The 23,780-nt window shown below is 48.8% G+C and overlaps 1 protein-coding gene across 1 annotated transcript in view; it reads left to right on the plus strand.

The window, feature by feature from the left end:
- ZFHX3 (zinc finger homeobox 3) overlaps positions 1-23,780 on the plus strand; it is a 230,586-nt gene that overhangs the window by 197,628 nt on the left and 9,178 nt on the right. The window contains 4 exon segments of the mRNA XM_039851826.1: positions 6,016-6,149; positions 6,297-6,497; positions 15,931-16,033; positions 17,280-22,733. Coding sequence (XP_039707760.1) covers positions 6,016-6,149; positions 6,297-6,497; positions 15,931-16,033; positions 17,280-22,733 — 5,892 coding nt within the window.

Genomic DNA, 23,780 nt, shown 5'->3' on the forward strand with positions numbered 1-23,780 from the left:
GGAAGAGAATTTAGCTAGATTTCTGGCCACTTATCAAATGCAGTAGCTCTGCGGGAGATGCAAGCACGAAATCCTAGCCTCTCCTCTGGGGAGGGAATTGCGAGCAAATGCCAAGAGCGGCTCTACGTCCAACGACAGCATGGAGATCGCGAGGTCCAGAAGCACAGATGGCCCTCTCGAAACAATGCCGTTTTGCTGCCTCAGAGAGAGTATGAGGCCTCTGAGGAGCCGAGGGCGAAGGGCTATGGCAGGAGCACACTGCACCTTCCGTTTCGTTATTGTTATGGGCTGAATGACCGTTTTCAGATCTAGTGAAGCTTCTGTGTCTGGAGTGCTGGGCCAGTCACCCCAACTCAAACGCTGTATGTGGAGTCGCGTGAATTTTTTTCTCCTTAGTCAATGGAGATAGATAAATGATTGCTGTAAATTTCTGGGGCAGGTGGCAAGCTGGTTTACGGAACATAAGGAGATGAGAACCTCTGGCTTACGGAAAGTAGCATGAATTAATAATCATTTAATTGGCTCCTCCATTATGTTGCTGGTTTGGGAGATGGAAGTTTAGATGGAGGGGATGTCAGCGGTACTTTAGCTAAGAGTCTGATAGTTGAGAAGTGGGGGTGGTGGCTGCCTTTGGCCTCTGCACAAGGATTAAACGTCAGGCAGCATCGCAGGCTCTCAGTGGGCTCACCCCGGGGCCCCTAGAAGAAAGAGGGTCACTGCATACCTCCTCCAGGGGCCCCTCCATGGTGGAGAGGGGCAATGCAGAAGAAACTTCCCAGCAACGTGGTCACCCCATGCCCAGGGTCTCCCCACGGGAGGTCCCTGGCCAAAGGCAAACTGGCTTCTGGCAAAGAATTTCTGCCCTGCCACCAGAGCCAGCCAGCTTGGTGTGTTGAGTGATGAGAAGATGCATTTTGCTCATGGTACAAACCAGGTCTACCGGTACTTCTGGTTTAGGAAGGCAAAGTCCTGACTAACGATTAGAGAAAGCCCCAAACTGGGTTCCTTCAGGTTCCATTGCTACTTCATTTCCAGTTTTTCTTCAGGTTTCTTTTTCACGAGGCAGCAGCTCCTTGTCTTACCTGGCTTCAGAATTGTACTGACTGTGTCGCTAAATGAGAAATGAGGCTTGTGTTGGCATTAAATCCTCTGGCCATCTATGGTGTTGCAAGTACAACTCTAAAGTTCTCTGTCGCCATAATTTCAGTGGCTCGGATGTAAATTTATTAGTGAGGATTGGAACTGGCTGAGAATTCATTCTACAAAGGGCGATTTTATCAGGTGAAGTTCCAGGGGCTGTGTTTCTACCACACTTGGCCATTTTATAAGACCCTTCTTTTTAAATTACTTCCTACCTGAAGCTTTACCGGGCTTGTTTTAATTATTCTGTATGCTTAGAGCGTAAGAAAACCATGTCTTGAAAATTGCAAATAAAACTTGCACGGACTCAGATTGGCTCTCTCCTCTTTCCTGCCCCCTCTAATTAGTAAGTCAAGAGGGGTAACTTTTTAAATAGATATTTTTGGAGGTTAAATACTTTCCAGAGAAGCTGAAAACAAAGGCTGTCCGGGACCTGATGTCCCCATGCATAGATGATTTTCCCCCTAAGGAAGTGATGTATCGATTCTTATGTTTCCCTTTGAGATGAAATTCTTTTGCCTAGAATGTGGAGGCACCTAAGAGAGTGAGATGGAGAGTCTCGAATCAGGCCTGCCTCTTGGTATCTGTCTTTGTCAGTTGTAGCGGCCAGCCCATCCCTGCTGAAGGGGAAATGGCGGCTTTCAGCCCAGAAAGCCAGCTTTGAATTTTCTGTGCTCCATAGCAAGAACAGGCCAGTCCTTTTTGTGCCTTGTCAAAGATTTCGATCGGGCAGCCATACTCCTGACAAGCTGAGCAAGTGTTTTCTCACTCCTTGTAAAGTCGGTGTGGCAAGGAATCCATAGCTCACATGCCGTCAGGTTTCGGCAGGGGTGTGACCGAGCGGTCCCTTGCCACAGGGTCCCGTTGCCTAGCTTTCCGGGGTGTGTAATCTATAGCGCCTGCACTCATGTGGTTCCTAGCCACGTTTTTATCCCCTTTGAAGCACCAGGATCCCAGCATGTTATCAGAGGAAGATTCATTGGGACTTAACACATTTTCTCGTATGACATAGCTGCCAAAATTGAGAAAAATTGCATCAACCAGCAAAGTAAAAAGGGAACCGCCTGATGTTTTGCACAGTATGGATCCGAATATCCACATTTTCACGGGTTGTTCAAAGACTTGAAATACAAACTCGCCGTTATAACCAAAAATATAATAGAGCTTCCGAACCAGGCGTGAAAATCAGGAAAATAAATAAAGCGTAGCATCACCTAATGTACAATCGGTGTTTTCTTCTTCTAGTCTTACATTTTGCCCCCTTAGCCGTGGTATATTCTGATTTAAGTTATTGTGTATACTTTTTTTTTTTTTTTTTCCCAATTAACATTCTCAAGGACTCTTCCATGTTGCTTCTTAGCTATCATTTTTAACGCCTCCTCGTACCCAATAGAGTGGCCGTAGCATTATTTACGTAACCATGCCCTGTCGGAGGACATCTGCATGTCTCCGATTCACTCTGTCATCATGTGACAACCACGAGATAGTCATCCTTCCGGTCGTTTGCATTTTTGTCGCCAGTATAAACCAGAGGTTCCAGATACTGTTTAAACTACGTCTTGCCTCTGGAGTGCATCTGTTACCATTTCACTAATGCGACGTCATGGTGGCCTTAAAGTGACCAGCAATCGATTTTTTAAATCGTGTTTTCTAGACCGTGACACCTCTTCTAGAATTTAAGTCAAACTTTTGAAAAGTCTTCAAAGCGGAAAGCCACAGTGCTCTTTGGTATTCACACAGCCTCGCTGGCTTCTGCCTACAGCGTATGCTCGTGACAGAAATGAAGCAGAAATGGGTTTTGAGACTCTGGCCCTTTTGAAGTTGTTCAGAGAGAAGCAGCTTGAGAAAAACCTCAGACTGTCTTGTGGCCTAGAGTGAACCCCCATCCAGCACACTGATGGAGAACTTGTCCAACCGTTTGCCTGTCTAGGGAAATTATATAAAGACTTGGGTGCCGTGTGTCGATGGGGATTGACAAGTTGATGTCTGAGGTCAAGGTGGGAGAGGGCCTGTCGGCCTAGTTAACTTAAGCGTTAGGAGCAGTCCCCACATCACCCAGGAAACAATGGGATTGTGCCTGGGTGTGAACAGAATCTGTTATGAGACTGGCATGGCTTTATCTTTAGAGAAGGGGCCAGTGAGCTGCAGGTGGCCGATGTCCTGTTCTAGACAGATCTGAACTAATAAAAACGCATCCTGTCCTGGGTAGAACAAAGATGAACCTCAGGAGTTTCCACACCAGTGGATGTATTATTTCATATTACAGCAGGGCTGTGGTGTGACTGGGGAGAAAGAGGAACGAGTGAGCGATTTTATTTTTTAAAATACTTTATAGGGACTCCTTAGCTCGGGCTCATAAAGAAGCTTTAGAATTCCAGAGCATTTTGAGAGTTTGAGGACAAAATAATAAAAGTTCTCCTCTCCATGCTTAGTGGGGGAGGAGGGACGGGTGTGTGTGGTAGGAGAGAAGAGTGGATTCTGAAACCAGAATTCTCACCTCTGCAACCTTGTCACAATTCATCCTGCGTTCAGCGTTGAAGGAAGAGGATGGATTCTTTGGTCCCGTGAGGACGCTAATGCTGCACTGGGTTACACTGTGATTGCTTTTTCAGCTCAGGGTGGTGTCAGGCTTGGTGCCCATTCATTCACACTGCCGAGCAACTGCACGGCTGACAATCATTCTAGAGGCAGGTAGCAGGCGATTGGGGGCATTTACAAGGTAATGTCATGGTCCCGTCGAGGCAAGTGTCGTTTCGGCTCGGGCAAACTAACGGAAAGACGGGCGGGCGTTTGGAGTGGAGTCTGTACCTCGGTTTGCCTCTGGCGGAAGGAGGAACAGATAGCGGCACTTTCCTGAGGCCAGTGCCTCCAGGGTGAAGGTGGACATAGAGAAGGTGAAGGGATGGCTAGAAGAAAGAAGCACCTAAGGAATGCCTCTGCCCACCCCATGTTTAGAATGCATTCGACAAGTTAATGCACAGAAGGTAACCAGTAAGCAAAAATGAAAAACGATGGAGAATATGGAACCTTCTGGGGGCAGAGGGGACTCGAGTCCCCGAAACATTGATTAAAGACACCTGCAGAGGGACTGTTCAGGCAGGGGCCCATCATACTGCGGGGTATAAACCGTGGGACACCAGGTCCCTCAGGATTAGGTCTTGGGGCGGGGGGAGGGGCCGGAGACGGGAAGTGGGCCTTGGGGGAACCGGCCAAGAATGTTCCAGCACCTAGTTAGTCGGCAGCCAGTCCATCACATTAAATATCCAGCCGTCATGTATTACCTTTCAAGTGAAAATGAATAACTCCCATTAAGAGCAAAATGGGTTTGAAGTCGATTCGAGACAGATTAAAGTACTGTTATGAATGTGTGTGTTGGGAGGAGGAGAGGTCTGTGTGTAATATGCTTGTCCTTGTACTTTTTAAATAATAAATGTCCTACAAACTTATGTAGACCAGGTTACCAGGATACTGGGGTTAAAGGTCACAAGATGTGCATTCAGGGAAGAGCATCAACTTCCTGGAATTATTTCCTGCATTTAGCAATTTTTTCAAAATTATTTTGTGGCCTTATGATTTTAATGAATAAAATTGATTTTCTAAAATTGTTTATTAAAGCACACGTCTGTCATGACAGCATCTTGGTATCCACGTCAGAACAAATTTCACTGCTGAGCATAAAGTGGAAACACGTGCCAGTAACTAGGCTGAGTGACACAGAAAGCACTCTCACCGAAGAGTAAAAATTCAGCTTTCTAAACCAGTGACCCCAGTGCCAAGTCACATTGTTTTCCAATGGCAGCAGTGGGTCTAAATTTTTTCTCTACTGTCTTGAGGATTTTTTTTTTCTTGCTGTTTTTAGCAAAATTCTAACAAATGGAGTTCCACATCCAAAACAAGTGAGACAGTCCAACCTCAGATACTGACCAGATTTCGAAAGGACGAAATCCAACCACGTTGGGACTCGTGTTTACATTGGAGGGGGTCTGCTCTGTCCTGGATAAACCTGGCTGTTTTCTCATCAGAGTGTCCTGGATCTCCTTCCACGCTTCAGAGAACTCCCACCAACACTTCCACAGCCACTGCTTGCTCCTGAAGTCTCATGTGGCGTTCCTCATTCATCAGTGTTTCATTTTGTTTTTTTTGGTGCAGTGTGGTACAGAGGGCTTGCTTTGGGCAAGCAGATAGGAAAGGGTCCCTCTTATCACTCATTCTGAATAAACTTTTGTGCCAGGAGCTTTGGCTAGATTATAGGTTAGATTCACACTCTTCGGTTACTTCTTCCCCAAAAGCAAGTTGCTGAACCCAAACTTGACTCCCCCACCCCCACCATGTTTGTATGTAGATAGCTGTGCGAACCTTTCCCAGGTCACATGTGCCATGCCTCCTGCGATGTGTCGTGCTGTGTGATTCCAAGAGCTGGGGCCGTAAAGTTGGGAGCACACAGTTAGTTACATCCGTGAAAACAGCGTGTCTGGAACTCAGGATGACTAGTGGGGTTGGCGAAGCAGGTGGTGACACTCTCCCGCCCACCTTCAGCCCTACTACTCCCCACAGGCCAGCAGGTTGTGTCCTGACTGGGGGAGGTCAGAACAGACTGAATTTAGCTTAATCCAGCTCAGCCTCGTCCGTTTCTTTACCTTTTTTTCTTAGTGTTCAGTCGTTAAAGGAGTGACAGAAAATTCATAAGGGAGAAAAGAAACACTCGCTTCTTTCCAGCGCGCTTGATAAGTCAGTCCGGATGCTCATCCTACGTGAATTTTTGGTGTTTCAAGAAAATCCTGTGCTATAAATGAATGTTGATTTTCACCCAACACAAACCCTCTGGGAGCTGGCCTGGTCTGGCTGCTGTATTGCATCTTCTGCTTTTCCTTCCAGGATCGTCCAGCCAAGCAGAAAAGGAGCTGACAGATTCTCCTGCAACCTCCAAACGCATCTCCTTCCCAGGTAGCTCAGAGTCTCCCCTCTCTTCGAAGAGACCAAAAACGTCGGAGGAGACCAAAGCGGAGCAGGTGAGGTGGGCAGGGGCTCTCCGGCGGGGGTGCGGGGAGTGTTTCGGGCACCGGTGGAGAGTGGACTCGGGTGGGTGGGCTTAGGACACACAGAGTTGCTGGTGGGAGCTGCAGATTCACCCAGAGGGGTGGCTGTGTTCCCCACAGATGTACCAGTGTCCCTACTGCAAGTACAGCAACGCCGACGTCAACCGGCTCCGGGTGCACGCCATGACGCAGCACTCAGTGCAGCCCATGCTCCGCTGCCCCCTGTGCCAGGACATGCTCAACAACAAGATCCACCTGCAGCTGCACCTCACCCACCTCCACAGCGTGGCACCCGACTGCGTGGAGAAGCTCATTATGACGGTAAGACAGCCGGGAGCAGGCCCTCAGGGGTCAAAGGTGATGCCATAACTCGTATGGAGTTGGAAATGTCAAAAATGGTCCTAGTTTTGTGACCTTTGTTCTGCTGTACCTGCCTTAGACTTGGCGTGACCGTGGCCCAAAGAGCTGCGTGCGTTTATGTGTTTCGCGACCTTCCCTTATCGTCTTCTCTCCCTGAGAGATGCAGAGGCCTAGCGTAGCTGACCACGTGTGTGAAGAAGTTGTCATTCATATTCTCCGAACCGTCACGGAGCAGGTCACGTTCTGCTCTTATGTTCGTTACGTCTCATTCCATCCTCTCAGGAGAGTTTGGCCCATTTACATCAACAGCCGAGGAAACAGGCTCAGAGAAGTTGACTGACTCGATGTCACTGTTAAGGCAGAGTTGAGATGTGAACTCCCATTTTCCAACTCTAGGATGTAGCCCTGTAACTTGGGAGTTTCTCAAGTGGATACTTTGATTCTCAGGACAGGAAACTGGTCAGTTCGATAGCACATGTTGATTCATGAGTGAGGGCTTTGCATTTCGAACATGTTGTTTTGAAAGCATGGCTCTAAGCGGCCTCAATAAATGTGGCCCAAAAGGTTAGTATAAAGATTTAAATCTAATTGCGATGTGAAAACTTGTCAAAGTTCTACAAGTGACACTAATGTCCTACTTTCTGTACATGCTGGGATGGCCATGAAAGCCCTTTCTTGATCAGTAGAGGAAAGACCACCAAAGAGAATTACTCTCACCTCTAACCTACTTCAACAGTAGTGTAATAAGAAGTTAGTTTAATCGCCTCTCTGTGTGAAGATTCCCAGAGAGGTAGTCAGAATGCTGAGGGTCGCAGACATAGAACCTGTAGGCATTCCCCATTCCATTTGGTTATGCAGAGCTAATGAATAATGTTGCAAGTGACGTTTAGTCGTGAGGAACATGTCACTGATGATGCATCAAGAGAACTTTAGCAGCCAATGGGAAACAAAGGCGACCTAGCCTGAGTTTCATGTCAGAGTCATTTCAAGTATAAATTCACTTTCCATGGGTATTTTCAAATAGACTGGTGAACATTTTGTCGAGTTTCTCTGTAAGTGGAAACCTCCTTCTGAGAATGGGTGAGTTTCTGTAGATGTCACAGGTTTCTCTGGCATTTTTGCCAGCTTTAGAAATAACAAGGGGGATTTTCTCAGGCCTCATCACACTTCCCGCTGATGGCCTGGAACCCTGGGAACCTGAAGTTACAGAAAGATACGGGGAGCAAAGCGTTTTCAATATTTTCAACATTTTCCTTTTGCCGAGGGGGTTATTTTTCCTGTTTAATTGAAATCTGGTCTAGGATGTGGGCCTGTAGTAAACTGTATGACAATTAGTTTTTTTTTTTAATATATCTCTAGGGACTAGAGTGTGTAAACTATATTTCAGATATCCATTGTCAGATTTTTAGAAAAGCAGTAACAGTAAGGTACGTTTGAAGTAGCGAGTCTGGTGGTCATTATGAATTTCTTCATTTACCACCAGTCCTCAGGGGTGGGATGTTACCGCTGTGTTTGCTTGGGTACCGACCCCTAAGATACGTCTGGGTGTTACTAACTAGCACCTTCTCAGAACAGTGATTCTCAACCTTTTTTGGAGACTGATGAACATGATTCGGTAGCCTTCCTGGGTTATCCTGTGTATACTAAAGTTTAACGATCACTTTTAAGCCCTCCATCAAGTACTGTGCATATACAAAATTGCCCATACAATGCTAGGAAGCATAAGGATACCCTAAAATTCATCCACAGAACCACGTTAATAAACCCTGTTCCAGAAGAATCCCTGACAACATGATTATGTCAGAGAAACGTGCTCCCTAAAGTGGCCGTGCTTGGCACCTCGTGCAGAATCCCCTGTGCACCTCATCTTTCCACAGCAGACAATGGAGATGTTTTCCAGACATTTCTGAAAAGTGTGCAAATTGTGGGAAATGTGCTGATTATAGGAAGTCAATTTGCTAGAAATGAGAGAAAGTGAATGGATTCAGAAATCAAGTTGAAAGTCGTGGGGAATGTAATCGCATAGGGGTGTGTGTAAGGGTGACCTGGTACTCTCTCTCTCTCTCTCTCTCTGCATGAGAAGATGGAATTCTTTCATGACCCTCAGTATCGAATTGGTTTTTTTAAGTTATGAGGATGGTTCGTATTGAGCTAAGTGAAACATTTCCACGTTGATCTTTTAGTTCAGTAGGAGATGACAACCAACCAAGGCTAGAGGGGAATCTGTGGCCATACCTTACGGTGGACCCAGAATCCTGCTCGGAGGAATGGATCTTGCTTGGTCTCTGCCCTGAGGAATCAAAACAGATGCCATGTCCTTCCTCAGTAGTTTGGTGTTAAAACAGAATTTGCATTCGTTTTACAACTAAGTGATCATAATGAATCTGTGGTTAAAATCATGCCTCTGGAGGCTATTTTACTGTGATTTGATTAGAAAATTGGCCATGGAGAAGTATCGGTTAGGCTTTCTGACCGTTTATCTGTTTGTTCCTGGCCAACTGGAGCAGGAAACTCTGAAAACAGCATGAGAAATGCCCCTCAAATCGGAGCTCCATTTTCTAAACCATATCATTAAGAAATGGCCAGTGTACAGTCATTCATCCTCTGAGAAAGTTATGTCCACTTTGTCCCTGAGTGTCTGGGATGAACAGCAGTGAGAGGAGTGAATCTTCTTCCTTGCTCAGTGGTTTGGCTGAGTTAGCTGCCTTTGCGGAAGAGGAAAAGCTGGCAAAATACACCAAATAGACAGTTCCTGGCAGACACGGAGGTGGGTCTAGGGTATCGAAAGCTATAAATTCTGGTAAATATTTTTTGCTGTCTGGGTCCAAGGTCTCAGGATCTGGTTTGAATTGGGTTTCAGTCCCTCTAAAAGTAAATTCCACTCTGATAAATGGAAATAGATTACTTTCTACACAATGTCTTTCCGTTCAGTTGTAAATGGAGAGTGTTTTGAGGAGGCTTCATTTAATAATACCTTATCAGACAGCTTTCAGGAACCTGCAGTGTCTAATATGTCTGTTGCTATGGTAACAGCTGCTTGCTTATGCTCTGCATCTCATATCTGTGTCTTCCATGGGCCCCCTTCTTTTTACTGATGAAGGAGCTTGAAAAATATTCTCCACTGGGAACAATTGCAGCTCTGGCCTTCCACTGTGGAAGCTGCACCCACAGCACTTCATTCTGCGACCGGCCTATTGGAAACCGAGCTCCAGAGGGTGTCTCTGCACACATCATGTGAAAGAAGGAAATCTATAAAGCTTAAGGGTGATGAGACAAGTGCCCCCCCAGACCTGACTGAGCAGCCCGCCCCCCACCCCCGCCCCGCCCGTCAGACCCACAGAACTCTCGCCTATTTCCAGAGAACTGAAGAGTTCACGTGGGTGGTGGGGATGTAGGAGCCGCTGCTCTGTGCCCACATTTTCCCACTCTTTTGGGGAAGGAGGGTTGAAGGCATGGGGGACATGTTTCTAGCCCTAAATGACAATGGGAAAGACCACCTACCATGCATTTCAATACCCTTAAATTATTCTAATTGATCACTAGCACTCTAAGTGAAAGGACACACCACTGGGATCCTGGAGCATTAATATAAGGAAATTGTCTTTGTTCCTTAATCATTTAAGAAAATGTGACCTCATAGTGGAGATGGGGATTGGCTCCTGAGCAGCCCAGGAACAAACTCTCTCTCTCCCTGTCCCCCTCCACCCACCCCACCCCCCACCCCACACACACGTGTGTGTGTGTGTATAGTTCTCATGATTTTTTTTAATTCACGTTTCACGATTCTCTGGGCTCATTCTGTGCCTGTGCCTCGATGAGTCTGTGGGACAGGCTAGCCATCACTGGGGCTCTCCAGTGGCCACTGGCCCTGGGGCTGTCACACCTGCCTGGGTACCAGCTCTCTCACTTTGTCTCCATCTCAGAGGAAAGTAATGAAAATAATCGGGCTTCATTAATTCCAAGCCCTGTGAGATGATAGCCATTTGGAGCCTGTTTGCCAATTAGGTGGTCTAAATTAGAAGTGACCTTGGTACACTGCCACCGCTTGCCTCTCTGAGTCTAATGAAGCTCTTCTCTCCAATTCGTTCTCCTTCTCAGCTCTCTTTTCTCTTTTTTCTTTTCTCTCCGGCTCTCACTCTCGCTGTGTGTGTGGGGGGTGGGGTGGGGGTAAATTGAGGGCTGTGTGTGAATTGTTCATGCATTTCCTGTTCTCCCACCCACCTCCTTTTTCACTCTCTCATTCTTAGTTTTAAAATCAGGTTCATGGCCGCATTTGGCCCACATGAATGTTAACGTGGCCCTGCAGTTTTTCCTCATGGGTTTTATGTCATTGTCGTCGTCGTTTTGAAAAAAACACACAACCATGTAGAAGATGTTTTAGAGTGAAAATGGGACAGAGAGAGAGAAACTAGGCCCTCTAGACTCTGTGTTCCATTTGGGACGGTAGCGAAGGAAGGAAAAAAACACCTCTGACCCTCTCCTGCCAAGAGGGGCCCTGGCCTGCTCACTGCATTAGTGCAGAGACCAGTGAGCAGGCCCCAGCGGCCAGGTGGGTGCAGGAGAGGAAGTGAGCCACTGGCCTCTCACTAGAGCAGCCGGCTTTAGATCCACAACGAGCTGGCCTGCTCAGCTCTGGAAGCAGGTGGGTTTTAACCTTACGCTTAAATTTTTCTGACGGGACCAAGTACCTCATTCGCCAGGATGTAGAGACCCGCCAGGTCTGTGCTGGGAAGGCCTGTGTCCGAGACTCTCCCTCTTTTCCCCTCCCTCTGAGGGTCTTCATTCTATTGATTTTCACTGAAAAGTGAAGGATCTGAGGCTCCTTTGGGAGTGCAGGATTTGGCAAGTCTATACTCTCACTTGGAAAAGTGAGCCTTTCAGAAAGAAGCCCCACTTAGGCAAGCAATGACCAGGCTGCAAGGATGAGGGTCTCAGAGAAACCAGGTTCATACGACTTCTAAGAAAATGTGTTTGCTTTCCAGCCTGTGGAACTTGTTGATTGCGTTGATCTAACCTCAGACAGGGTGGCCTTGGGAAGTGAAACTGCGTGGATGGTCTCATGGGAACGTCGTAAAGTACTCCCTGTGGCTGGCTGCCCGCGGTGCTGTTTTTGGCTGTTCCACATCCAGGACCTGGAGAGAGCAAGGAGGGCAGAGGGCTCCTTATAATGTCGGCGTCTTCTGCCAAGGAAAAATAAACACTGGCAGCCCCTACCAAATGTCATAGTGTGGACCGGACCCACATCTAAGCCTCAGTTTTATAAGGTGTGTCCTTGGGGCCTTAAGGTCCAGTCACCTCATAGGAATTTGAATGGCATTAAATCGTAATCATAAATATAATGGTGAACTGAACAAGAGGTAGGAACTAGTTATTTATGAACCCATATCACCTCTCCTAGTATTAAAGAGCAATTAACTCGAGTCCATGAATTTCCCTCTAGGGAGCCTGTGATTTCCCAAAATTATCTGCAATAGTCTGTGTGTGAAAGTATTTTTCAAGGAGTCTACAACTTTGATCAGATTTTCTAAAGAGTGTGTGATCTCTAAAAGAGAAATTATTCTGGATTGCGGGCTTCTTGGGCACAGGGGCCTGGTCTTGCTCTCTCTCTCAGTCATGCAGCACAGGGATGCTCTGCGATGTTCAGTGAATGATGGTCAAGTGCACGGATGAGCAGAGAGTCACCACCGGAGGCCCCTCCTTCTCAACAACTGAGTTGCTTCGGCATTGCTTAAGCTTGAAGACTTTTAGGATCAGTGTGGAACGCTTCTGTCTCACTGTTTTATAGGAGAATGGCTTAAGCTTGAAGAGTTTCAGCATCAGAGCAGAACTCCGTGTTTCTCTTGTTACGCACGAGGCCTCTTTACTTCTCAGGAAGATTACGGCCACTGCTTTTCAGTCTTTCAGCACCCCAACTCGGGCAGCGGTTTCTTCCTAAGCTCTGGGAGGAATGTCGCTGGCTCAGCTCAGAAGGGTGGGAGGGACACCTGTAGCCTCTGGCGGCGGATCACCGTGGAACTGCCCTTTGTGTGGCCGAGGGCCATCTTGAGAGAACCAAATTCTGAGGAAGTCATGGCTCTAGTCAGTTTGATTTTCTTACCAGAAAAACTTTGTTTTACTTTTGGTTAAAAGTCTGTTTTAATAGTCTCAGGTCCCCTCAATACCATTAATGGATAGACTGTTTATTGGTATACAGATTATTAGAAGATTCAGTCTACATGGATAGCGTGGTCAGTGTAGAGAGTGTAGGTGTTTGGACTGGATCATGTGCTGTTTGCTATCCAGCCAGAACTACAACTTTTTGTTTGGCTTTAAGTCTGTGGACGGGGAAGGAGAGGAGGGAAAGGGAGGAGGGGAAGGGGGAGAGAGGATGTGTGTGCACCTGTGTGTTCGGCAGGGGAGCTGCTGGTGGGATCTAGTTATTTGAGGGTCTCTGAGGCTGGAGCGTCCTTGGCATGGCCCTGGTCGTGCTGTAGAAAGCTACATGCTCCAGCGCTCCTCGCAGAAGGGAAGGTCTTGACAGAATTGTGCTCAGCACGGCTGAATGGTCGCCTTTCCTGCTGACGTTCAGCTGTCCATCAGAGACTGCGGCTGGGATGGTCTGAGCCTTCCACACAGTTTGGGAGCCAGATATGACTGGAGAACAGCGGGGAGCTCCTCGGTGAGCTGTCGGCAGGACGAAATTTATGGCTCTGTGAAAAAGCATGCAGACTTTGAGTGGAAAGCTTTGGGAGCTGGTAGGAGAGGGAAGAATGGGCACAGGCACAGAACGTTAGTGTGTGAACGCTGGCGTGGGGCCCTCCACAGCCTGCACAGCAAGGAGGCGTCCATTTGCAACCTCTCTGTTCACACACATGCGCAGTCAGGCCCTACCAGAATTTCTAGATCCTTTGGATTCCCTTTAGGGATATTCCTTTTTGCCTCCTGGGAATCTCTTGCCCTTTAAAATTTTGTCTAGCAAGACTTTTTCTTTCTTCTCGGGGAGAGGGTGGGTATTGCTATAGATGAGAAGATGCAGGTAGATAAAAGTAATTACTTAAACACATATGGGGCAAGACTTACAGGTTTGGAGGTCCAGATTAAGATGCAGAGGAGCATGTGAGGTTGATGATTATATTTCGGGGAGAGTTAATTGATGGAAGGTGAAGGCAGACAAAGAACCGCTGCTTACTGCCTTCTTGAATCCCAATCAGGAATTATGATTAAAGTCGCGGCGAGACAACACAGGGCTGATGAATTGGTGTCTTTTTTTTTTCTTTTTTTGCCGTCATTCACACTTGATTGACTTCAACCTTTCAAGTGCAAAAGTCTCTCTTTTCCATTATTATTCATAGCCATCTGAGTTTTTCTAATTAAAGTGTATGAAAACAATTACTGATCCGTCGTACTGAGTCTGTTAGAGGGGATGTCTGCCTTACTGTAATGCGTATAAAAAGCCCACAGTTTTCTATAATGATGTGCAGCTGAGGTGTTAGATAATTTTATTCTTTTTTACTCTGTAGGGCTTTTTTTTTTTATTTCTCATGATTCATTTTCCATAATTCCGAAAGACCCCAAGAAAGGACTGATCCTGCAGCTACAACCGAGAAAGGATGTAGGGGGGAGTCTTTTTTCCTTTCCCTTTCTCCCCCCTCTTGCCCTCAACCTGGTACTCCCCCTCGGCTGAGGACTATAAATTAATCGGTGACCTTTCACTTCTTGGATTCCCGCTGGACTCCCAAACCGCACTGGTCAGAAATGCTTTCTGTTAAAAAGAAAATAGATGGAATGAGTTTGGCAGTCTCTGCTCCATTCCCAACGATTCATCAACAGCTAGCTGTAACCAGCTGCCGAGGAGCGGGGTGAGGGTGCAGATGTCCGTGAGAAGGAATTCTCTGTGTCACACATGTTCACCTGCCATGCACCTGCTCTTCGTAAACACAGGGTTTCTCAGAGCCCTCTCCCTAGGGCCCGTTGCTTAATTTTGCACCTGTTCGTATCTGGGTTGCCGAAATTATTCTAATAATACGCCGAAGTGTGTTGAGGAGTTCTCTTTGGTGTCGATGGGGACGGTTTTCTGGGTTGCCTCTAGCATTCGAGCCTATCTCCGATGCTTCTAGTAACACGTCGTCAGCTATTCTGAGCAAGGCCAGGATCTTCATTAAAAATGAATAGTAATTTATTTAAAATATTTTAAATTTTGAACAGTAATCAGGGGTTCCAGTTGTTGCAAGTGAAGATAGTCGGGTCTTGATGGGAAAACTATGCCTCCCAGTGGGGCTGGGCACTGTGTAGAAAGGTTAGTGGTGACTGTAGCTTCTGTTCCTGTCACCTCTCGGTCAGTTCATTTCTCAGGCTGCCATCAAACAGGAGATGATTTCTAATTCATATAGGAATATCATCCCCAATTACTTTCCCACCCTATAGCAAGCAGGCAAAGGGATAGTGCTTATTTTGAAACAAATAACCTTTTATCCTTACAGTGGATATCGACAGCTGCTTATCACATTAACGTCAGGCGAATGATAAGTTGTTTGGACAAGCTTCTGGCCAGATGGCAGGGAAGCCTAGAGAAATGTCTGAGGCTCTGACCTAAAAATTGTAGCTCTTTTGACCCAGGCTAATTCTGGAACTGCTGTATTAGGAAACAATGGCCGTGGTCAGTGTGGGGCTGCCCTGTTGTACGCGCGGCTAGGGGCACCCTCTATGGTTGGGATGCTGGCGGGAGGGTCCCTCTGCCGCTGGGTACCTTGGGCAGAGAGAGACTCCGGAAGAAATCCTGGCTTGAGTGAGTCGTAAGAAATGCTCATGTGCGCTTGGTCTCAGCTTGTAAAGGGTTACAAAATGTTGTTTCTTGGAAGATCTGCCGGTGTGTCTGCGTGTCCTTAGCCTTCCTTTGTTCTCTTCTTCTCTGCTCACCCTTTCCTTTGCTCTTATTCCCCTCCTCTTCTTGCCTGAATACATTTGAAAACAGTACTACAATGCTCCCTGCTTCAAGATTACAGTGTACTTTACTAGGTATGATTTAATTAGGGCCCTTATTATGTTTTCAGCAGCTTAAGGTGGGCCTTTCAACTTATCTACCTAATTGCTTGCACAAGAAGTTTCACAGCCCATGACAAAACATTGTCAGTGATCAAAGTCAAAATTCTGCATAAAGGAAAAATATTAATAATAAGATTATTCTTCAAGTGTGCACTGCTAATTATGTCCAGAATGTAACCGTAGAAACACTTTTGACTGATGTGAGCTTTGTCTAATAAACATGAATCTTCAGTGAGCTATGAAAAGTGACACCTCTAGCTTTACACTGGTGAGGGCTAATTTTGCTTCTTAAATAATTTTTACACGTTTCCCTATTTTGTGTCTCTTTCCTCTCCATTTGACACTCTTCGTTTCTCCGCCTCTTGCTCCCCAGGTGACCACCCCTGAGATGGTGATGCCCAGCAGCATGTTCCTCCCCGCGGCTGTTGCAGATCGCGATGTGAACGCCAGTGTGGAGGAGGCAGGAAAGCAGCCTGGTCGGTGACATTATTCTCAACCCCTGCGAATAGAAACAAAATGAAATACTGGGCCAAAACTTTCATAGAGCGAGGGTGCCGAGCACCCTTTACAGTTTTTTCCTAGGCTGAGTGTAACTGATGGAGAGATGAGGACCACTGTTGTCAGCGACTTTATACTCTGGTTCTCGGCATCAGTTGTATAATACATGGTTTAGAGTGAGGGAGTCGGCTGAGACGCAGTGGGATTTCGGCAAACACAAGTCCCCGTAGGGACGGAATAACCAGGGACTCAGTAGACCCAGAACTCGCCATCCTAAGCTGTTTAACAGTCCATCTCCGAGGACTTAATTACTGGGGCCTGGGGGATCACGTGGGCGGTTTCGGGGCCCTGGGTTAGTTGTCTGTCTAGGAGCTGCCTCTGCACAGAGTTCTTTGTGTCTTCTGGGATTGCCCGGGGATGCAGCACAGAGGCGCGTTTGGAAGGAACACGTTGTAGACCCAGGCGGTGCTGGTGGTGGGCGCCCCACAGCGGTTCCTATCTCGAGAGGTCATTAGACCTCTGTTCGTTCATGAGGCGCTCCTACATCTTTCACCCCTTGTCAGCAAGATTTAAGATGCCTCGCAATTTTTCCCTATTAAGGCAGTGGACAAGCTGACCTGTAAAAGGGTCAGAATATTTATGAATGTGATGCAGTCTCACTGTAGAAAAAAAATTTACTGTATTTTAATAATTGGCCGCTTGAATATTCATGGCTTATTGAATTGAGATGACAATCAAAAGTCGTTATAACAAGAAATTAAATGCCTAAAAAAATATATTCCAAAATTTCTTAAAGTGGACAGTAGTCCTTGTAAATTCCCCATAACTCAGGACAGCATTAATTCACATATTCTACAGTTCAGATCCATGCAAAAGGTAAATCCAGTCTAAAAAATCTACTGACCAGTTCTTGAGAAATTGAGGATTCTGAGTCAAGTAATTAAACATTGTCTAAAAGACAGATCACGATATGATACAGGCCTAGTATGAGTCAAAACTTTTTGTATTTCCTTTTCTCCCCTCCGTTCATGTGTGCCTGCTTATAATACGTGCTCTCCTGGGGGATGGGGAGAAAGTGGGAGGCTGTGTAGAGTCTGTGCTCAGGTTGGGTATCTCCCTCATCATCAGATCCCGTGTTCGTGAGGCCTTGCCAGGTAGACAGTTCTAGGTGCCGCCCTTGAAACAAAGCCGTCCTTATCACTGGGCTTGGTGTTTTCTTTACAGAAACCTCAGAGGATCTTGGAAAGAACATCTTGCCCTCTGTGAGCACAGAGCACGGTGGAGATTTGAAACCCTCTCCTGCCGACCCGGGCTCTGTGAGAGAAGATTCAGGCTTCCTGTGCTGGAAGAAGGGGTGCAACCAGGTCTTCAAGACTTCTGCCGCTCTTCAGACGCACTTCAATGAGGTTCACGCCAAGAGGCCTCAGCTGCCCGTGTCGGATCGCCACGTGTACAAGTACCGCTGTAATCAGTGCAGCCTGGCTTTCAAGACCATTGAAAAGCTGCAGCTCCATTCTCAGTACCATGTGATCAGAGCCGCCACCATGTGCTGCCTTTGTCAGCGCAGTTTCCGGACTTTCCAGGCTCTGAAAAAACACCTTGAGACGAGCCACCTGGAGTTGAGCGAGGCTGACATCCAGCAGCTTTACGGTGGCCTCCTGGCCAACGGGGACCTTCTGGCAATGGGAGACCCTACCCTGGCTGAGGACCATACCATAATTGTTGAGGAAGACAAGGAGGAGGAGAGTGACTTGGAAGAGAAACAGAGCCCAACGGGCAGTGACTCTGGGTCGGTACAGGAGGACTCGGGCTCAGAACCGAAGAGAGCTCTGCCTTTCAGAAAAGGCCCCAACTTCACCATGGAGAAATTTCTGGACCCTTCTCGCCCTTACAAGTGTACCGTCTGCAAGGAATCTTTCACTCAAAAGAACATCCTGCTAGTGCACTATAATTCTGTCTCCCACCTGCATAAGCTAAAGAGAGCCCTTCAGGAATCAGCGACCGGTCAGCCAGAACCCACCAGCAGCCCAGACAACAAACCTTTTAAGTGTAACACTTGTAACGTGGCCTATAGCCAGAGTTCCACTTTGGAGATCCACATGCGGTCCGTGTTGCATCAAACCAAGGCCCGGGCAGCCAAGCTGGAGGCTGCGAGTGGCAGTAGCAATGGGACGGGGAACAGCAGCAGTGTCTCCCTGAGCTCCTCCACCCCAAGTCCTGTGAGCACCAGTGGCAGTAACACCTTTACCACCACCAACCCGAGCAGTGCTGGCATCGCGCCGAGCTCCAGCTTACTGAACCAAATGCCCACTGAGAGCGTAGGGATGCCGGTCCTGGGGAACCCCATCACTGCCACCATCACTTCCCCTTCAGAGCCCAAGGAAGCCAATCGGAAGAAGCTGGCGGATATGATTGCATCCAGGCAGCAGCAGCAGCAGCAGCAGCAGCAGCAACAACAGCAACAACAACAGGCACAGACACTGGCCCAGGCCCAAGCTCAAGTTCAAGCTCACTTGCAGCAAGAGCTACAACAGCAGGCCGCCCTGATCCAGTCTCAGCTGTTTAACCCTACCCTCCTTCCTCACTTCCCCATGACCACCGAGACCCTGCTCCAGCTACAGCAGCAGCAGCACCTCCTCTTCCCCTTCTACATCCCCAGCGCTGAGTTCCAGCTCAACCCTGAGGTGAGCTTGCCGGTGACCAGTGGGGCCCTGACACTGACAGGGACGGGCCCAGGCCTGCTGGAAGATCTGAAGGCTCAGGTTCAGATCCCCCAGCAGAGCCACCAGCAGATTCTGCAGCAACAGCAGCAGCAGCAAAGCCAGCTTTCTCTGTCCCAGAGTCACTCTGCCCTCTTACAGCCAAGCCAGCACCCTGAAAAGAAAAACAAACTGGTCATCAAAGAAAAGGAAAAAGAAAGCCAGAGAGAGAGGGATGGCGCCGAAGCGGGAGAGGGCAACTCGGGCCCAAAGGAGTCCACGCCAGATGCCCTGAAGGCCAAAGAGAAGAAAGAGCTGGCGGCAGCGGGCAGTTCGGAGCCGTCCGTGCTTCCTCCACGCATCGCCTCGGACGCCAGAGGGAATGCCACGAGGGCCCTGCTGGAGAACTTTGGCTTCGAGCTGGTCATTCAGTACAACGAGAACAAGCAGAAGGTGCAGAAGAAGAATGGGAAGACCGAGCAGGGGGAGAGTCTGGAAAAGCTGGAGTGCGACTCCTGTGGCAAGTTATTTTCCAACATCTTGATTTTAAAGAGTCATCAAGAGCATGTTCATCAAAATTATTTTCCCTTTAAACAGCTGGAGAGGTTTGCCAAACAGTACAGAGAGCACTACGATAAACTGTACCCCCTGAGGCCCCAGACTCCAGAGCCGCCGCCGCCTCCCCCGCCACCGCCCCCACCCCCACTTCCCGCGGCCCCGCCTCAGCCTGCTTCCACACCGGCCATCCCTGCGTCGGCACCGCCCATCACCTCGCCTACGATTGCACCGGCCCAGCCATCCGTTCCGCTCACCCAGCTGTCCATGCCCATGGAGCTGCCCATCTTCTCGCCGCTGATGATGCAGACGATGCCACTGCAGACCCTGCCGGCGCAGCTGCCCCCTCAGCTCGGACCTGTGGAACCTCTGCCTGCGGACCTGGCCCAGCTGTACCAGCATCAGCTCAACCCAAGCCTGCTGCAGCAGCAGAACAAGAGGCCTCGCACCAGGATCACAGATGACCAGCTCCGAGTCCTGCGGCAGTATTTTGACATTAACAACTCCCCCAGTGAAGAGCAGATCAAAGAGATGGCCGACAAGTCTGGGTTGCCCCAGAAAGTGATCAAGCACTGGTTCAGAAACACTCTCTTCAAAGAGCGGCAGCGTAACAAAGACTCCCCGTACAACTTCAGCAACCCTCCTATCACCAGCCTGGAGGAACTCAAGATCGACTCCCGGCCCCCTTCGCCGGAGCCTCAAAAGCAGGAGTACTGGGGAAGCAAGAGGTCTTCGAGAACGCGGTTTACCGACTACCAGCTGAGGGTCCTGCAGGACTTTTTCGATGCCAACGCTTACCCAAAGGACGATGAATTCGAGCAGCTCTCTAATTTACTGAACCTTCCAACCCGAGTCATAGTGGTGTGGTTTCAAAATGCCCGACAGAAAGCCAGGAAAAATTATGAGAATCAGGGAGAGGGCAAAGATGGGGAGCGGCGTGAGCTCACGAACGACAGGTACATTCGAACGAGCAACTTGAACTACCAGTGCAAAAAATGCAGCCTGGTGTTTCAGCGCATCTTCGATCTCATCAAGCACCAGAAGAAGCTGTGTTACAAAGACGAGGACGAGGAGGGGCAGGACGACAGCCAAAACGAGGATTCCATGGATGCCATGGAAATCCTGACACCCACCAGCTCCTCCTGCAGCACCCCGATGCCCTCACAGGCTTACAGTGCCCCGGCACCATCGGCCAATACAGCTCCCTCCGCTTTCTTGCAGCTGACAGCAGAGGCTGACGAACTGGCTACCTTCAGTTCAAAGACAGAGGCGAGTGATGAGAAACCAAAGCCGGCTGAACCTCCCAACGCACAGCCAAACCAAACCCAAGAAAAGCAAGGACAACCAAAGGCAGAGCTGCAGCAGCAAGACCACCCTGAGCAAAAGACAAACTCAGCCCAGCAGAAGCTCCCACAGCTGACGTCCCCCGCTTCGTTACCACAGCCTCCTCAGCAAGCGCCCCCGCCTCAGTGCCCCTTGCCCCAGTCAAGCCCCAGTCCTTCCCAGCTCTCCCACCTGCCCCTCAAGCCCCTCCACACATCGACTCCTCAACAGTTGGCAAACCTACCTCCTCAGCTCATCCCCTACCAGTGCGACCAGTGCAAGCTGGCGTTTCCATCGTTCGAGCACTGGCAGGAGCATCAGCAGCTTCACTTCCTGAGTGCACAGAACCAGTTCATCCATCCTCAGTTTCTAGACCGGTCACTGGATATGCCTTTCATGCTGTTCGACCCGAGTAACCCTCTCCTGGCGAGCCAGCTGCTCTCTGGGGCCATACCGCAGATCCCAGCAAGCTCAGCCACTTCTCCTTCAACGCCCACCTCCACGATGAACACTCTGAAGAGGAAGCTGGAGGAAAAGGCTAGCGCAAGCCCCGGCGAAAATGACAGCGGGACGGGAGGAGAAGAACCTCAGAGGGACAAGCGTTTGAGGACAACTATTACACCAGAACAGCTAGAAATTCTCTACCAGAAGTATCTGCTGGACTCCAATCCAACTCGAAAGATGTTGGATCACATTGCGCATGAGGTGGGCTTGAAGAAACGTGTGGTACAAGTCTGGTTTCAGAACACCCGCGCCCGGGAAAGGAAAGGGCAGTTCCGGGCGGTGGGCCCGGCTCAGGCCCACAGGAGATGCCCTTTCTGCAGAGCCCTCTTCAAAGCCAAGACTGCCCTGGAGGCGCATATCCGGTCCCGTCACTGGCACGAAGCCAAGAGAGCTGGCTACAACCTCACTCTGTCTGCAATGCTCTTAGACTGCGATGGGGGGCTCCAGATGAAAGGAGATATTTTTGATGGAACGAGCTTCTCCCACCTACCCCCAAGCAGTAGTGACGGCCAAGGTGTTCCCCTCTCACCTGTGAGTAAAACCATGGAGTTGTCTCCCAGAACTCTTCTTAGCCCTTCTTCCATCAAGGTGGAAGGGGTTGAAGACTTTGAAAGCCCCTCCATGTCCTCGGTTAATCTCAACTTTGACCAAACCAAGCTGGACAATGATGACTGTTCCTCTGTCAACACAGCAATCACAGACACCACTACCGGCGACGAGGGCAATGCGGATAACGACAGTGCAACGGGAATAGCAACTGAAACCAGATCCTCTTCTGCGCCTAATGAGGGGCTGACCAAAGCGGCCATGATGGCAATGTCCGAGTACGAAGATCGGCTGTCATCCGGTCTGGTCAGCCCAGCCCCGAGCTTTTACAGCAAGGAATACGACAATGAAGGTACAGTGGACTACAGCGAAACCTCAAGCCTCGCAGACCCCTGCTCCCCAAGCCCTGGTGCGAGCGGGTCGGCAGGCAAATCTGGAGACAGCGGGGATCGGCCAGGGCAGAAACGTTTTCGCACTCAAATGACCAACCTGCAGCTGAAGGTCCTCAAGTCATGCTTTAATGACTATAGGACACCCACCATGCTAGAGTGCGAGGTCCTGGGCAATGACATTGGACTGCCAAAGAGAGTTGTTCAGGTCTGGTTCCAGAATGCCCGGGCAAAAGAAAAGAAGTCCAAGCTAAGTATGGCCAAGCATTTCGGTATAAACCAAACGAGTTACGAGGGACCCAAAACAGAGTGCACTTTGTGTGGCATCAAGTACAGCGCTCGGCTGTCTGTACGTGACCATATCTTTTCCCAACAGCATATCTCCAAAGTTAAAGATACCATTGGAAGCCAGTTGGATAAGGAGAAAGAATACTTTGACCCGGCCACTGTACGTCAGTTGATGGCTCAACAAGAGTTGGACCGGATTAAAAAGGCCAATGAGGTCCTCGGACTGGCAGCTCAGCAGCAGGGGATGTTCGACAACGCCCCTCTCCAGGCTCTTAACCTTCCCACGGCGTATCCGGCGCTCCAGGGCATTCCTCCTGTGTTGCTCCCCAGCCTCAACAGCCCCTCCTTGCCGGGCTTCGCGCCATCCAACACAGGTGGGTTCTGCTCTAGGTGATTCTGTCGGCATCAAACAGCTGCCCGGGCAGCGCCTTGTTCTGTGGTTGCCACCCAGGTCCTCTGAGTGTTGGGCAGATGGGAAGCTTCCCTTTCTGATTCTCTCATGGGGGCAAAACTTCAGGTCGCTTTTGTGGAGTCCGCCTAGAGCTGTGTGTTCGTGGTTCTTTGGCTTCCTGGGTCAGGAGTGGCCCCTCCTCTGAAACCTTTCTCACACCCTGCGTTCAACAGCACAACCAGGGTGTAAGCTCCAGGGGAGAACTTTTGAGAGTCCTGGCATATTAGATCCTGGGGTATTTTCGAGAAGTTTCCATTAGAGACCCTTTCATTCAGTCCTTGTGGAAATCCTGATCCCATTTAGTAGTCGTTAAACATATAAGACAAGAGTTGAGTATCCCAGCTAATTCTGGATCATACCCTGTGGAAACTCACTGAAGAGAATTTAAATCAGCTCCTTGCCCTCACCTGTGGTCCTGTCCCCACCTGCATCAGCAGGAAGCTCTCATTGGTGTTTCCTTACACCTGGGGCTCTTCTGACCAGAACAGCAGTGCTTCTGTTAGTTTCTAATGAGACTACCTTCGTACCTGCATGCACTGACCAGGATCTTGTATTGGGCAATGTGGTTTGGACATGTTTGTGTTAGTCCTCCAGACAGACAAAAAATGTTCATGGTCATTTTTAGGAGGATTCGATCACCTTTTCATTTTCTCTTGCCCAGGTCCCTTTTCCCAGCCCTCTAATTCGGTCATATACTCGGTATTCTTATTTTTCCACTTACTAGGGAGTTTCACACTTCTTTCTGTGTGGCGCTCTTGTTCCCCTGTCCTCGCCATCTGCTCTGGATCCACCTGTCTTTGCTAAATTGGATCTTCACCTCCATGATCCTGTGAGACAGATGTAGGCACAAGTCAGCAAGTCCACCCCCTCGCCGACCCCCGCCACGGCCTGCACTGACCAGTGCACATTCACCAAAGGAGAGCCCCTCGAAGTACCTTTTTGCCTTCAAAAGGTGTCTCTGTTTCCAGGA

Source organism: Pteropus medius, unplaced genomic scaffold, assembly GCF_902729225.1.
Source record: "Pteropus medius unplaced genomic scaffold, Ma_sr-lr_union100, whole genome shotgun sequence".
NCBI classification, from domain to species: Eukaryota; Metazoa; Chordata; class Mammalia; order Chiroptera; family Pteropodidae; genus Pteropus; species Pteropus medius.